This window comes from Gadus morhua, chromosome 18 (genome assembly GCF_902167405.1).
Source record: "Gadus morhua chromosome 18, gadMor3.0, whole genome shotgun sequence".
Lineage (NCBI taxonomy): Eukaryota > Metazoa > Chordata > Actinopteri > Gadiformes > Gadidae > Gadus > Gadus morhua.
In genome coordinates, this window is record NC_044065.1 from 13,547,916 (window position 1) to 13,563,220 (window position 15,305).

General features: G+C 46.4%; 2 protein-coding genes across 3 annotated transcripts; one reads left to right on the forward strand and one right to left on the reverse strand.

Annotated features, from left to right (window-relative positions):
* The first annotated feature begins 246 nt into the window (after nt 1-246).
* dlgap5 (discs, large (Drosophila) homolog-associated protein 5) lies at nt 247-8,246 on the forward strand. Its single transcript, XM_030340535.1, has 19 exons — nt 247-345; nt 671-930; nt 1,324-1,511; nt 1,714-1,782; nt 1,890-1,938; nt 2,244-2,327; nt 2,474-2,563; nt 2,694-2,753; nt 2,855-2,886; nt 2,995-3,212; nt 3,371-3,535; nt 4,779-4,867; nt 5,022-5,182; nt 5,294-5,398; nt 5,894-6,173; nt 6,303-7,306; nt 7,483-7,666; nt 7,877-7,920; nt 8,040-8,246. Exons 2-19 carry the CDS (start codon nt 690-692, stop codon nt 8,139-8,141), a joined length of 3,165 nt encoding a protein of 1,054 aa, XP_030196395.1. The 5' UTR covers nt 247-345; nt 671-689; the 3' UTR covers nt 8,142-8,246.
* A 2-nt stretch (nt 8,247-8,248) lies between these two features.
* On the reverse strand, nt 8,249-15,219 carry rsph10b (radial spoke head 10 homolog B). 2 transcript variants are annotated; one of them, XM_030340536.1, is made up of 20 exons: nt 14,602-15,219; nt 14,359-14,434; nt 14,194-14,262; nt 13,938-14,111; nt 13,750-13,835; nt 13,435-13,555; nt 12,885-13,061; nt 12,619-12,742; nt 12,365-12,489; nt 12,093-12,282; nt 11,759-11,852; nt 11,566-11,645; nt 11,251-11,399; nt 10,791-10,898; nt 10,036-10,206; nt 9,733-9,789; nt 9,440-9,515; nt 9,224-9,358; nt 8,919-9,126; nt 8,249-8,540 (listed from the first exon to the last, which is right to left on the reverse strand). In XM_030340536.1, the coding sequence occupies exons 1-20, from the start codon at nt 14,811-14,813 to the stop codon at nt 8,345-8,347; spliced, it is 2,628 nt and encodes an 875-aa protein (XP_030196396.1). In that variant the 5' UTR covers nt 14,814-15,219; the 3' UTR covers nt 8,249-8,344. The 2 variants fall into 2 exon arrangements, with proteins under 2 accessions (XP_030196396.1, XP_030196397.1); XM_030340537.1 differs by lacking the exon at nt 14,359-14,434 and having other exon boundaries at nt 14,602-14,684.
* Between the last annotated feature and the right edge of the window lie 86 nt (nt 15,220-15,305).

The following is a 15,305-nucleotide window of genomic DNA, read 5'->3' on the forward strand; positions in this document are numbered from 1 at the left end:
TACCTTTGCCTTTATTCCATTTCCAGGTGATTTTTAGCCCCAGATCGAATATCGGGTCACAACTAACCTGACGTATGATTGGCTTGGTTCTAGTCTTAAAACTCTTTACATAATGATTTTGTGATAAGTCAATGGAGAAAATGAATGGGAATTTTGCTTCCAGAACCAGAGCTGTACAAAAAGGGGGCGGTTACTGTTGCGCTGTATTGGTTAAGCTTTTGTCACGTGGACTTTCCATCCAGCCAATCGTAAACCAAAACGATTTGAAAAATAACCCGCCATGTTGGTTTTTACTCGTTAGATTATTAGTGTTGTTGTCGCGGTCGTAAATTTTACAGGTTACAGGTAAGAATGACGATTTACATCTTTAAACAAATGTTCTCTCTAATTCATTGCTTCTTAACAAACATAAACCCGTTACAAATAAGTTATGTTCCATATAATGTTTTGCGAAAGTTTTGTACCTTGAATAACAATACACAAGGGCATAAAAACGACGTTAGCCAAACTCTGTTAGCTTAGCAGGAAACACAAATAGACAGACCAAAAATATGTACATGCTAAAATATAGAAATACACTCAATTGTGCAATAGTTTAAAAATAACCAGACATCTGCCATAATACATAATACACACTCGATGAACTTAACCATGTTTCATGCTCATCCAGGTAACGTTAGGTTGTCATCATGGAGTCCCGCTTTGCTACGCTGCGCCAGCGAGACAGCAGCGTGTCAATGCTGAGGGTCAAAATGTCTCGTAGGCTTTCGCTTAGTCAGAAGGAGAACAGGGGAAAGATGGTTAATTCTAGGAGACAGATAGAAAAGCTGTCTGAAATGGACCAAAGCAGCATAATGGATGCCTCCGCCGTGACACGAAACATGTCAGTCATTCAGGAGAAATTTGACAACGTCTTGAAAACTGCGAAAAGTAAGTATTTGTGGGATCTCTCATCTGGCTTTTAACACTCTTATATTGGGGTTTCCCCTTTCATGGAAAATTTGTATTTCCTTTAAGTTATACGTACTTGATAAATTGTTACAAATAGTGTTTCAACATTCTTTGAATTATTTCCTTGGGGCTTGGTTTCCCCCCCGATTTTCACTTCCATAAAATATATTCCTGGATTATATTTAAAAAGGTCCTTGCATGTCACTTTCAATTTGCTAGGGTCAATAAGGTTAAATCCATACTGGCCACTGACACTTTTGTACTCATTGTTGAAGGATTTCATCTGTCCTTCTGTCTAAAAGGACAGTTTTCTTCTTCACACTGCAGTATATCTGTCATCTCAACTCTGCACCTCCTTGGTTCCCCTTTTAGCTGAGGCAGGACTGGATCGACTTAAACAGCTGGAGCGCTGGAAGGAGAGGAAAACACTGGAGAAGGAGAAGAGTAAGAGGGAAAAGGAGCTAAAGGACGTCTTCAGGACTGGTCTGTACCATCCAAAGGACACCTTCAACTGTGTGGCTCTGCCTCCGGTGCCGAAGAGCAAAGCAAGACCTAAAGAGGTAGGAGACGGTTCTGGTCCAAGGGGCAGTTACAGATGTGTGGACACAGGACACATTTTATCCGGGTTTGGATTATGTTATTCATCCTCGGGGAAAGTAGTTTGTGTTCCAGTCTCTCTGCTCAAGATTGAGGACTGTACAAATAGAAAAAAAAATTGTTGCCCCAGTATTCATTCCTTTGTTGATTCTGTCCTTTCTTCAGGCTGTGGTCAACGTGAGCCTGCCCTCCAGAGTCACCCGGTCGGGGAAACGTCAGCCGCAGCCTCAGAAGGTACTTGAAGTGAAGTCAATTGATCCACTCATCTTCCTATAATTAATGTGTTTGAGGCACTGGATGTCGCACAATTAAGACATTCTTTTCTTTGTTTTTCTTCCCAGTCTCTGCCGCCACAGAAAGAACCGGAAGTGGTCCCTGCCGTTAAAAAAGGTATATTGTAATTACATGGGTAATGAAGCTCACTTTACAAGTAACCTAGAAATGTCACTCTCCAACGTTGTAAAATCCCAGGCCTCTATTTAAGGTCATCAATAAGTATTCTCATACCTAAATCGGATGGGTGGAGATAAAACAACCGTAGGGGATGATAATGGAGTGAAAGCTTTGAATTATTTAATTATTATTATTATTTTTTTCAATTTACATTAAAGCCAACATCAAAGGTTCCTTGGCAGTATTTGTAATAATTGTTTATGTATTTCATAAATGCATTTATTTATTTATTTTGTCCCCAGTGGAGCCTTCCGTGGGGCGGACCACCAGAAGCCGTGTGGCGGGAACACAACCTGCGCCGGTGTCTACCAGAGTTAAAGCCACAGGTAACCGAAAGATCAACGCAGAGTTCCATAACATTTCAAAAAGAAAGACAACATTTTTATTTTATTAAAAAAAAAATGATTGATTGTTTTATCGTAGCGCATTCTCTGACTGCTGAACTCCTCTTTTCCATCTCGTGTACCTGTAGTGGCGCCGGTGGGTCGAGCCATGTCCACTAGATCAGCCAGGGGCCCTCCTGTAGCCTCTGTACCCAAGGCTAAAGACAAGCACACCGCAGGTACGGGCCGCGCCCCTGGAGATGGAGAGCCTGTTCTAAAAGCCACGTTTTTAACTTGTGGTCTTTATGAAATCTTTTATTATGACGTTAACATTCGATGACATGTTTTTGTTTTCTTTTGTATGTCAAGATGCAAGCCTGATCAATGGAACACGGAAAATTTTATCTGGGAAAGCAAGTACAAATAAAGGTACTGACTGTTTGGCATCGCTAACAGCTTTCGTCATTTTCAACCTTCCCCCAATGAACTTTTTGAATGTGATTTGATGTATGATTTGCTTTTTATTTCAGTGACATCTGAAGAGCAACCCATTTTACACAAGGTAGGAATTTTGGGTTCAGTTACTGCAGTTGCATTCATTAACTTTTTGGCGGTTTTATATTCATTGTCTGGATACCTGGATGCTAGTTTACCTTCATGTTCGCTATAGGAGTCTGATCCAGGACAGGAGGCCGGCCCTCCTACCAACATTCCCACTGAAGAGGATGAGGAGAGGGTGTTGAAGGATGTACAGGCTGGCCCACCTCCTGTTGAGGCCCCAGCTACCTTCGCCCCTCAGGGCTTTTTATTCCAGGCTCCCGTGGGCCTGTCAAGCTTCAAGTTTGAGCCCCTCACTCCACGCTCTGCAGACTCCTTCCTCAGGCCCAGGTTGGTCCGAGTTGGCTTACATGGCAACAGTTTTGTTGCTGTATTGAAGTACAATTCCTAGCTGCTTCTATTTAGTATAACTTTTTCCTTTATAAAAAAAAAAAATACAATTTAGGTAACATTTTTGATGATTCTTCTTATTCTTCTGTCATCTCCAGTCCCAGCCTTAATTTCCCTCCGGTTCCCGCCTTTCACCTCGAGCCCCAGGCTGAGCCGAGCAGCTTCCTCCCCCTCCACTCCCCGCCTCGTACCTCTCCGGCCCTGGCCCCCCGGCCGGACCACATCAGCCCCCAAGCGCCAGTGCACGATGTGCCCTACTTCCGGTACGATAATTGTAGTTGTTTGAGAGCAAGCAGTCTCTTGCCAATATGCTCACTGTTTATTACTGCAGTTATGTTGTCTGTAAACCAGGTTTATTTTCTGCTGGCTGGTGTTATGCATGGTGGAGACGTGACCAAATCCACAAAGATTTGAACAGTTTGTTTTCTTTTGGGTTCAGTAAGACAACAGAGGTGTCCTTCGTAAACACAGGTGTCGCTCATAACTGTAATTATGGGTAAGGGTAAAGGCCGATTCATACCTCCGTACCAAACGTTTCCTCCGGGAATACCCTTCATACCTCTGTCCGGTTTCAGCGCTGTTATGGATGTAACGCAATACATCCTCTAGAGGGCAGTGACTGTCGTGTCACAAATTACCGGCCAAGTCTGCTGGAACTTGATCTGAACGGGAGGGGGACCAGGCGCATATGTAGAGCAAATTAAACGTGAGCTCGCTGATTCTTCTGCTTCCAAGGCTAGTCATGACATGTTTGTCTAAATATGACAGCTCTTTTAAGAGCTTCTATTGTACCGCCAGGAAAGGACTTCAAAACTGTAGAAGAATAACTATTTTTCTTCATGTTCTAAACACTTATTGAATTTAGAACATGATCATGGGAAGATATAGGCACCAATGTACCATGCGTTCATTCAATGAGAGAAGGGGCGTACATGACTCTTATATGGAAACTTCCACATCCTGGGTAGTAGCAACAAAGGTGAGGGAGTGACCATCGTGGAGATTTTAGGATTGGCCATGGCTGAGGTCTCATCTCATCTCATCATCAGGTCATGAGGTCAGTTAAATTAATTTGCAATACACTGCGGGTGATGTGGACATGTCTGCAAGGCTGCAAGACAGTTAAAATAATCGACAACAAAGGAGTCAGTCAATTGGCATGGCCTCAGTATCAGACTTGGTACTAAATGCCAAAGCAAACTATCTGAACACCTTTCAACTAGAGAGAGGAAGGGAGGTATCTCTTGGTCAAAGGAGAATGTATACCAATTCATTTTCTATTGACTAGTAATAGTATAAACAAGGAAGGTTTATTAAATGTATAAATAATTGTATATTATTGTTACAATTATATTTCCACAACGATGAACATTTTATTTTATTTTATTTAACCTTTATTTTTTTCAGATAAAACATTAAGAACAGTTTCTTATTTACAATATTGATCTGGTACCATGACTGAAACGGTCTAGTTGTTGACCTTTTTATTTATTTGTCACTTTTAAGACTCCAAATGGTGTTGGAGACTGATAAGCTGACCGGCCTGTCAGCGCTCTGGGAGCCCAGGGTGCAGGACGAGACCATCCCAGAAGAGAGTACGTTTGACGGCAAATGTTTTCCTTATTACATTTTTTTAACCTTTTTTATTTATCTATTTTTAATTCAATCCCCATAAAACCATATTGCATATGTTTTGGATGCCAGGTCGGAGCTTTGAAGTTAAGTGTGTGTGTGTGTGTGTGTGTTTAGTGCGGAACAGCATGCGCACGGTGGTGGGCCAGGCCAGGCTGCTCATAAAGGAGCGTTTCGGCCAGTTCCGTGGACTGGTGGACGACTGCGAGCTGGGCCGAGGGGAGAGGATCACCAGCTGCATGGACCTGGAGGGCTTCTGGGAGATGGTCTACTACCAGGTCAGAGGCCAACGGTTGACTTCACACGGTCTAGTGAAGAAACCACTGCACCATTAATAACGGATTATACTTTTAAATGTGTGAAATGAAGCAATACTTCCTCTTTCCTAGGTGGTGGATGTAGAGAAAAAGTTTGCTGCCCTCAAGGAGGCGGAGGCCAATAATTGGGTGGAGGAACTGAAGCCTGCAGCACCCCTACCGAAAAAAGTGATCAAGGTCAGTACGGTCTTCCCAAGTCCTATATCGTCGCAAAATAACACCCACTTATTTATTGGTCAAATATGCAATGTATTGTTATGACACAGGGTGCATCCAAGTCTTAAATTCATGTTTCTAAATTTAAGGCCTTAAAAAGTCTTTAATTCGTTACAAATGTCACATGCTGGTCTTAAGTACTGTAACACAAGGGTCTTACATTAGTCGGGGCAGGACTATTTTATTTAAAAAAATTCTCGTGGGACTTTTCAGGAAGGACATGCTGTTAAACTGCACTTGTACTTCCAGCTTTTGAACCAGAGAGCACTGAGTATCACTTTTTGTTCAATAAACAGGCAAAAAGTAAAGTTGAATGAGTCTCATTGAGTGACACACATGCTATGCTTTGGTTATAATCCAGCGGGATCCCCCCCACCATTGCGTGTTTTAGGTCTTAAATTTCATTCAAGGTGGTATTAAAAAGTCTTAAATTTGACCTGCTGAAACCATCGACAGAAACCCCCCACCGCTGCCCCCTCGGCCCCCAAGCCAGCGGCAGCCATCGCAGCGGGCAGGTCGCGCCTGGCCACCGCGAAGGCCGCCATGAAGGCCGCCATGTTGGCAAAGAAGCAGGCCGCAGAGGCAGCCAGCGCCACCCAGTCCGCTGGGAACGCTGACGAGGTCGAGGAAGCCCTCCCACGGGAGGCCAAACCCCCGGACGCCGAGCCCCTGGGGCCGGACACCGTGCTTTTCCACGGTGGCTTCTTCCAGGTGGAGAGCCCCGCCAAGCTGCCAGGTAACGTGCCCTCCTGTGCCTCCCCTCTCCTGTGCCTCCCCTCTCCTGAGTCCCCCCTCCGTTCTGCTCCACATTGGAGAAGGACCGGAGCCTCAATGGTTCTCTTCTTTATTCCGGTCCATTCTGCAGGCTCCACCAGGAAGTCCCTCCGTCTGAGTTGTGCTGTCCAGCCTCGAGTCTCCCCTCAGCACTTTATGCTCAAATGCGCCAACCCGACCAGAGCCAATAACTCCAACCCGACCAGAGCCACTAACTCCACCCCTGCCAGAGCCACTAACTCCACCCCTGCTAGAGCCACTAACTCCACCCCTGCTAGAGCCACTAACTCCACCCCTGCTAGAGCCACAAACTGCTCCCCCACCCCTGCCGGAGACGCCATCACCACCCCAGCCAAAGATGACACCACCACCCAAGCCAGAGCCACCAGAGCCTCCTCCAGGGCCACTCCTGCGAGAGCCACCCCCACCCTAGCCAGGGACAACGCCACCCCAGCCAGAGACACCACCACCACCCCTGCCAGAGAAACCCCAGCCAGAGCCACCAGAGCCACCCCTGCGAGAGCCGCCTACACCCCTGCGAGAGCCTCCGACACCCCTGCGAGAGCCTCCACCACCCCTGCGAGAGCCTCCACCACCCCTGCGAGAGCCTCCACCACCCCTGCGAGAGCCTCCACCACCCCTGCGAGAGAAACTACCACCCCTGCAAGAGCCACCCCTGGCAGAACCACCACCACCCCCGCCAGAGTCACCCGCAGATCACAGTTCACCTCCTGCTCAACCCCCAGTGACATACCCCCCTCCAGCCCGCCTGGGGTGCAGAGCCAAGACGAGCCCCTGGAAGCTAGCGTTGTAGCGAGCGCACCGCAGACCCCAGCGAGCGCACCGCAGACCCCAGCGAGCGCACCGCAGACCCCAGCGAGCGCACCGCAGACCCCAGCGAGCGCACCGCCCTCTCCAGCGAGCCACGTCCTCGAGGCCCGCTCTCTGAGCTTCAGCCTCTCCCCCTGCTCAGGACACAGCACCCCAGGGGTGCTGTGTACAGACCCCAGCCACCCTTCTCTCCCATTCCTCCAAAAGATCCACATTGAGGGGCAGGAGTCTATTTGCGACACTCCGGACAACTCTGTCCTTGAGGTAAATGGTGTATAAAATATGTATTCATATTATTGACGCCCCCTATGGGAAATGTATTGGGAAGGGAGAACATCTTTCCCTTCAGCTTCAGTCCTGTGTCTAATGATGGTTCTCTCGGCTGTTCATTTTACTGGGAAATGATCTTTTGTGGGTTTTTTTTCCCTGTTTCTTTCCAGAATGTTCCTGGGCTGGACTTTGAGCGCTACCTCCAGCCCAGTGAGGGATGCAGCCCGCCTCCCGGGCCCGTCGCCATGGAGACGTTATCGCCCAAGGCGGTGGCAATGGAGATGGGCAGTCCCATGGCGGAGGACGGCTCCGGGGACCTGCTCCCTCAGGAGGAGGCTTTGTCGACCCCTGCAGGTAACCACTGGTAACAGGTCAACCTGGCACCTGGCCTCCACAACTCTTGTCACACCAGAGTAGGATGTTATAAAATGGAATCTAGTGGGTTTATTTATGTAAAAACAAATCGGAACGTTATTGTTTAAGAGACGGTTAAGGAGAGTCATTCTATGTCCAAACTGTCTCTGGCTGGCTTAACACTTGTTGGGATCTTCACTCTCGCTACAGGCCTGCACGCGGTGTCTTCCAATCTCGCACCACACGACAAACAGGTTAATGTCCGCTCTACTAAGCTCCACTTTCACTGGTTTTCACTGTCACCTTAAGATATAAGTTGGTACATGGGGATGGGTGTCCTGACTGGTTGGGTTTGTTGTGGTTGTTTTCCCAGGCCCAGCCAGACCTGCTCCTCTTCACCCCTGACCACCGGGACAGAATACGGGCGTCCATGTGTCCGAGGGACCTCATGGTCTTTACTCCTCCCGAGGCATGAGCGAAAAGCTATTTTTATGGGTGATTTCATAATCTTTTTTCGTATACCCAAAATATTTTATTACTTATTTGTTTCAATAAAACATCACAACTGTGAACGGAGTGATCAATGGTCTATATTTATTTTGTGATATGCCACCATATTTTTCCTATTTCATCGCAGGGGAAACATGGTGCATAAAATTAGACACAGAGGAAATATAACTAAAGAGCCTCTTTGGATATGAGCTGCTTGTTCTTCTTGCCTGTGGCTGTGGGAGCCAGAGACGAGCTGGAGCCCACTGGGGTCAGGGCCCCTGGGGAGGGGCCGGTCAACTCGTCCTCCTCTTCCTCCCTTCGTCTCTTCTCTTCCTCCCTTCGCCTTCTCTCCTCCTCTTCTGCCTTGAGCTCCTTTATTTGCCTGGAGGACAGGAGTTGTATAGAAGTGGGTATTTTTTTTTTTTATGAGATATGGAGGATGCATGTGATTACTAATGGCTACTTAAACTTCATTAAGTTGTGGTTATACTGCCATCTATAAACTGTAAATCACTCTATTCAACCCTTTTACTATTTGCTGGGTGCCTTCAAGTTCATCCAAATTGAGTTGTTGTGAATTAAGTAAATTAATGTCCCTCGGGAGCAGGTTGTGGGTTAAGGCATCTAGCCTCAAGCATGCCTACAGGTTAAGCGGTGGACATTGGGATCCGAGCAGTACTTTTCTGCTGCCCAGCCACTACTGCACCCTCCGTCCACCACATTTGGATCCTGCTGCGTTTGCAGTAACTGAACAACGTACCTGGCCCTCTCTTGGGCCTTGGCCAATGCGATGCGTTGCTGGGCCTTCTGGCGACACCTCTCGTCCTGTACCTCCTGGTCCAGGCGCTGGCAGTGCTCATAGGCAGGGAAAAACAGCTGGCTGAAGAACAGGTGTGTCCTCTGAATCCACATGTCCAGCTCACTCTCCTCTGCCTCCTTCTCAACGACCCCGGTCTGTCTAGTGGCCTCTGTGTGATTATAAATATATAAAGAGTTCACTGCCGACTTCTTATTGGGGAAGCTGCATCCTGTGGAACAGATGGGTCCGAAGACCAGGCTGTGTACCGCTAAGGTTCAAAGGGAAGCTTTCGCTCTCCAGTGCCGAGGCCTGCTGCATGGACACACTGATGCACGCCGAGGACACCTGGTCGTCTGGGTGAGTCCCCTGCTGGACACTGAGTTCGCTAACTGTTGAAAGATCTATAAGAAAAATACACAATACAATTATTATATGATGTATATCAGCAATAAATGGTGGTGGAATAAGGAGAGATAACAAACCCGTCGTGTGATCCTTGACACCGACTTCAGATTTCTCAAAACTGGAGGAATTCAGAGCCTCCATCGATTTCTCCATCTAGTCGTTAAAAGAGTTGTTTTTTGCCTTCAGCTTGATTAAATGTGTAAGAGCTCAGGGCATACAATCATTGCGTCCATTTCTATATATAAATGTGAGAGTGAAGATCAGAAAACTTTTGTAGATGCTATGCTGCTAATGAATCCAGAGAGATTATGCATGTTCCCGCTCCTTATCGGAGCCTTGAATGGCTTGGTTCAACACAGAGTAGACCCACCTCTGACTTGGAGCTGGACTCTTCAGTGCCCTCCAGACATTTGACTTTTGCTGCATCCTGAATAACCAATGTTTTAAGAACCATGTTCATGAATACATTCATACAATGCAATTCTTAAACAAATAGCATAATTCGTTTTCTCAAAGAGGGCACCAAATAGCGGCAGGGAAATCTGGCTTCAGCAACTCAAAGTCTGCCTACTTTCCGAAACAGTATTTCTCGACCAATGCTAAAAAGTGATTGTGTTGAATCAACCGGATGACGCTCTGTGGATCTGTTAGGCGGGAGGGAGGAGGGGCAGACCGTCTGGGAGAGGTGGGTGGTTGTTGGTGGGGGGCTGTCCCCTGCTAGAGAGGCCCTCTGGTTGGGAGGACTACTGGCCGGGCCGGGCTGAGGTGGCTGGTCTCTAGCCTCCTCGTCCCGCTTCACATCGGCACAACCAAGGAGCACCTCGAAGAACTCCAGGAACGTAACCTGGGTGAGGGATGGTTTGTGTGAGAGGCGCCTAGCTGCTTTCAATCTGAACTATGCAATGGTTTGTGTTAATTAAACTTTAGGTGATTAAGATAAACCAATCTTCAATAGCATCTGACTAATTTCCTCATGAATTCCCTTTAGGGAGACCATAACACCAGTATGGCCAATCGAAAAAGCTTAATTAGCCACTTAATGGAGCAACAGACTAATTTGCAAAAGCCAATAAGAAATCAGTAACATACCTACTAGCAAACATAGTTGACATGAACAGCAGTATCATATCCATCTCTCCGTTTGCCCACTGATCAGAAATAGGGCTCAAAACTAATCTGCCCTAAATCATAGTTTAATGATGGCATTTGATTAATGTGTTCATTTGTTTCACATTCACACAGTTTTATTTTGTAGCATGTATGTGTTCAAAATGTCCCTACAAAATTAAATACGATTTGATTCATTCCACTATTTATTTTCTTTTTGATTAGAGACGGCAGTGACATTTTCAGTGATGAGAAAATATATTTGCTAAAACGACAGAAGGAACAGAGAGGAGAAACACAGTTAGTCAGTGTAGTATTAACCTCTTGCTCCATGTTGCAGTAGGACAGGTTGCTGGGGTCCTGATTCACTGCAGTATAAACCTCCAGTAGCTTCCTCGCGGTCAGTTTAGTGTCCAACACCTTGAGATCCTGGTGAAATAACAGTGGAAAACAATAATTGTGAGAATCATCTTCTGCTTGTAACTTCTGATACCTTGAAGAGAGGTTGATTTAGCTTTGCTTTATGTTCCATCTTATAACTGTGCCTTGCAACTTTAGTCATAATAATAATTCACACCGAATTGTATAAAGTCAATTTTATTTGCATAGCCCACACAGTTATAGTCTAATAGGTCTTCACAGGCCACCTTTTATGACACCCACATAGGAACATAGCATAGTGGGGGGGTTCTTCCTTCCATGGATGATGCATTAATGTGCAGGCATAATGGTAGCACAGCAAGCAAATCCTTTAAGTACAATCAAATGGCCTCAGGTATACCTTAAACATCAACAGCAGCTGCCGGCAGGTCATGGTGAGGCCGGGGGAGGCCGTGGGGCTGTCCTTACTCATAGCCTGATAGATCCTCCAGCAGTTCTCCATGTAGCGCATAGCAATGTGAACTCGTTCCACATTGCTGAACAGAAAACCTGTTTAAAATCAACAAGAGAGACATCCATAGTCGATAACAGAGGTACCGATAGTGGTTGAGAGACTGTGATAGTCCATACGTTTTAAGAAAAGAGAGAGAGCTTATTCCCGGAAATCTAGTCAAATCTGTGTGTGCGTGATGTTCCACACAAAGGGCTCCTGTACCTTTAACAATCTTTGCATTAGGAAGAACGTTGTCTTGCATGAGTTTGGAGAAGCACTCAGCTAAAATGTTCTTCTGAGACCTGTGATGGGAGGAGATCAGTGAGATTTCTGTGTGTGTGTGTGTGTGTGTGTGTGTGTGTTACCATGGAACAGCTTTCCCATTAATTTCCTTATTGATAGTGTTGGTACGTACCCCAGGGCCTTGTGGAAGGTGTGGTAGGCTACGGACACCAGAGAGCTGATCAGACTGGGGAGCAGGATGCCAGTGTAGGGAGAGAGCAATTCCCCTTGTGGTGTGAAAATAAAGAGTATATAACACGCGCGCGCGCGCAAAGCAAAGTTCAACATGCAATTACAAGCAAACACACGGCTGGTTAATATCCAGCTTTGAAGTCCGAAACAGCTTACAAGGTTCTGCAGTGTTCATTAGGGATTCTCCGGCTGGGACTCAAACCACATGACCATCTGAGTTCATGACTGATATGGTGAGATGGAGCACATCCACATCTGTACAACTGCAGGCTCACCTGGCACTAGGCGGTCCAGCTGAGCCAGAGAGCAGCCGTGGTGGTGGACCTTACAGTCCAGGAGCAGGCGCCAGTACTGAAGGCGTGACAGCAGGAACACGTTGTCGGGCGACTCAGCGTGGCCCAGGCTGCTGTAGAAGCTGTAGATGGACCTGAGCTCCGATACGTGCCTGAGCACCACAAACTCCACCTGCAGGATCAGAGTTTCTGAGTAAAGTAAAGTCTAGGGCAGGCTCTGTCTGGAGCTTTTGGGTGTTCCCGGTACAAGGCACCTGTTTGTGTTCTGAGGGCCTGATGCTCGCTGGGAATTTCTCCAGCAGGAAGTCGATGTCGAGCTCCATGTACGGGCCTAGCATGGAGGAAAAGCCCTGGCCAGGTAGCCGGTGGGTCGGTCCGCCTACAATGGAAAACAACACCCGTTGGTCCAACAAAGTCAGCTGTGTTCAAGGAAACCAAAACCGTGGCAGCCCTGCTGCAGTGATGATAATGAGGGCTCTCAGAGTCCAGAGAGCTCCGTGAAGCTCACCACGGGGGGGGTGGTCAGTATGGGGGCTGGTCGAACCGTCCAGACCCCACGGAGGAAACTCCAGCATGTGGTCGTCCACAAACTCTCTTTCAACGCTGCGGCCGTTTGTAAAAGTGAACTTTCCCTATAATAAAAAAAATCACAATGGTGAGGTCACTTTAACTCGGAACACGCCTGGTCGTCACTCATTGAAAACCTGTGATGATGTTTGGAGTATGAGGTCAAAGGTCACCCCCGGGATAGCATTGCCAATTTGAGCGTTTTACCCGTCCATGTTTTTCGTTTTTCCTCCACTCTCCTTGGTAACACTCCCCACTGGCGTAGAAGAAGGTGCCCTGGCCGTGCCTCTGCCCCAGGACAAAGGCCCCCTGGTACTCGTTCCTCCTGGGGTACTGGGACCCAGGCATCCGCCAAACAAACCAGGTGTGGGTGCCCTGGCCATGCTGCAGAAGAGGACACCAGGTGACTACTTGGCCCCACTCCATCATTTGTAGCAGGATGATTAGATTGACTAAGATGAGACTAAATGAGGATGGTTGTGCCGACATTGATTCAGTATCAGGGAGATCATTTTTGTATTCAATGATGAAATAATGTGTTTCTCGTTTTGTTAACGGTGACAAATCATACCACCAGGTGTGAGTGTGATTAGCAGTGACAAGCCGACTTGTGATGTTAGAAGAGGCAGATTTGCGAAACGGCTTGTGATGGCTAATCACACTCAAACCTGGTGGCATAATATGTCACCTTTAATGTCCTGTTATATCCACCACGTGAAAGCCAGACAGGGAGCCTGAATCATGGTATGGTATTGACCTGAACACCGTTGCTCCACGTCCCAACGTATTGCTCCCCCAGGGTCAGCCACTTCATGGTGCCTTCCCCATGCCTGCCGTTGTCCCGCCACTCCCCCTCATACAGGTTGCCAGAAGGATAACTGCAAAAGGCACACATTATGAACCATCAGCCTATCTAGTCTTAGTGGTTTATCATCAAGTCATTGAGCAGATGCTTTTACCCAAAGGGACTATTCTCTGGGACACACGTCATCAATGAGCAAGGGGTTGCCTCCTCATAGAGACCCACGGTTATCTACGGTAGTTACTTTCTGGAAGGTGCTATTGTCCATACCGTCTCGCTCCCCAACCTTCTCTCTTGTTCCCCTTCCAGTGACCATCGTACCAGGAGGTCTCTGCCTGGTTGTAATAGACCACACCCTGATAATAAACAGACAAAATATCAAGCCACAGCACAGGTTTAACACGACTATAGTACTACTTTCTCTATATTAATCCAGATGTGTCTCATTCTTCATTCACCTTGCCATGTCTTTTCCCACGATGCCACTGGCCTCTGTACAGAAGAGGCGTGTTGGCACATCGGTGGGCTCCGATCCCATGACGTATGGCGTTGTAAATATCACCCTCGTAGGAACTGCCGTCCAGCCAGGTGTACTTTCCATGGCCCATGGGGACGTTGGCTTCAAACTGGCCCTGTTGCCATCATAACGTTTAGAAGTTCACTAGACACTTTTATATTGTAGGATGTATTTCTATGCAGTCTCAAAGTATTTACCTCATATTTCACTCCATCTGACCACGTGAAGAGACCATATCCTTGAATGAGACCCTCGGAAAATGCACCCTTTAGTGAGGAACACAATGGATTTCAATACAGATTCAGATCTGAGATGTTGAGTACAGCGCAACTCTACAGCATGACATGCACCAGTAAGGCTACCTTGTACACATGACCACCTTGGAAATGTGCAACACCCTCTCCATGCATTTTGTTTTTGTACGTTTCCCCTTCATACCTGCCAATGGTAGGGGAAAAACGATTCATAATATAATTGCATTCATTATCATTAAGGGTTAGAAATTAATTGTTTCCCCATTATTATCATGAAGACTATGCCTCCATGGAAATAATAAAAATACAATTTAACTGGATATGAGGGTAGTCATTTTCACCACTTGTCACCTCTGAACGATAATATCAGAAACGGCAGGAGGTTCATGTATTTCGTCCGTGTGCTGTTGATCCTCGACGTGTTTATCCTGCGGCAACTCAGACGTTGTTAAAACAACACCTGGGGACTCCGACACGGAAGGAGCCGGAGAGTCGATCAATATTTTATTTTCTGTTGCGTCGGATGTTTTTCTGGTTTTATTCTTCCTCTCCCCTTTTGCCATTTTGCAGTATCGATGTTCTACTCACTCACGCTCAGAAAGCATTGACACAATCTCCATAGCAACCAAGGCAAACTAAAAAGTACGGAAACTTTACTGGTCCAGAATGTGCCCTCTTCAAAATACATCAAAACGGGTACTGGGTATGTCAAATCCTAAAACTTGTATTGCAGTGATTGATCAGAAATCTTGTTTTGTGACATTGCAGGCAAACTCACTTCTGTAATTATCCCTCTGGTACTTATTTTGCCACTGGTATAATGCCTATTTATTGAGATTGTTCTAAGCCAAATAAATGTGTAATATAACAATTTGAGGCTGATTATCATACAGTTACAATTTTATTGTAGTTGGGGTACCTTGTTTGACATAATTCTCCCGGGTCTATCATACAATAAACTATATAGGATATATTGGGAAATTTTTCATAAATGCGCCTAACTTTATGGCGGACTAGGCACAGCATTAATTAATATGAAACAATAAATAAACAAT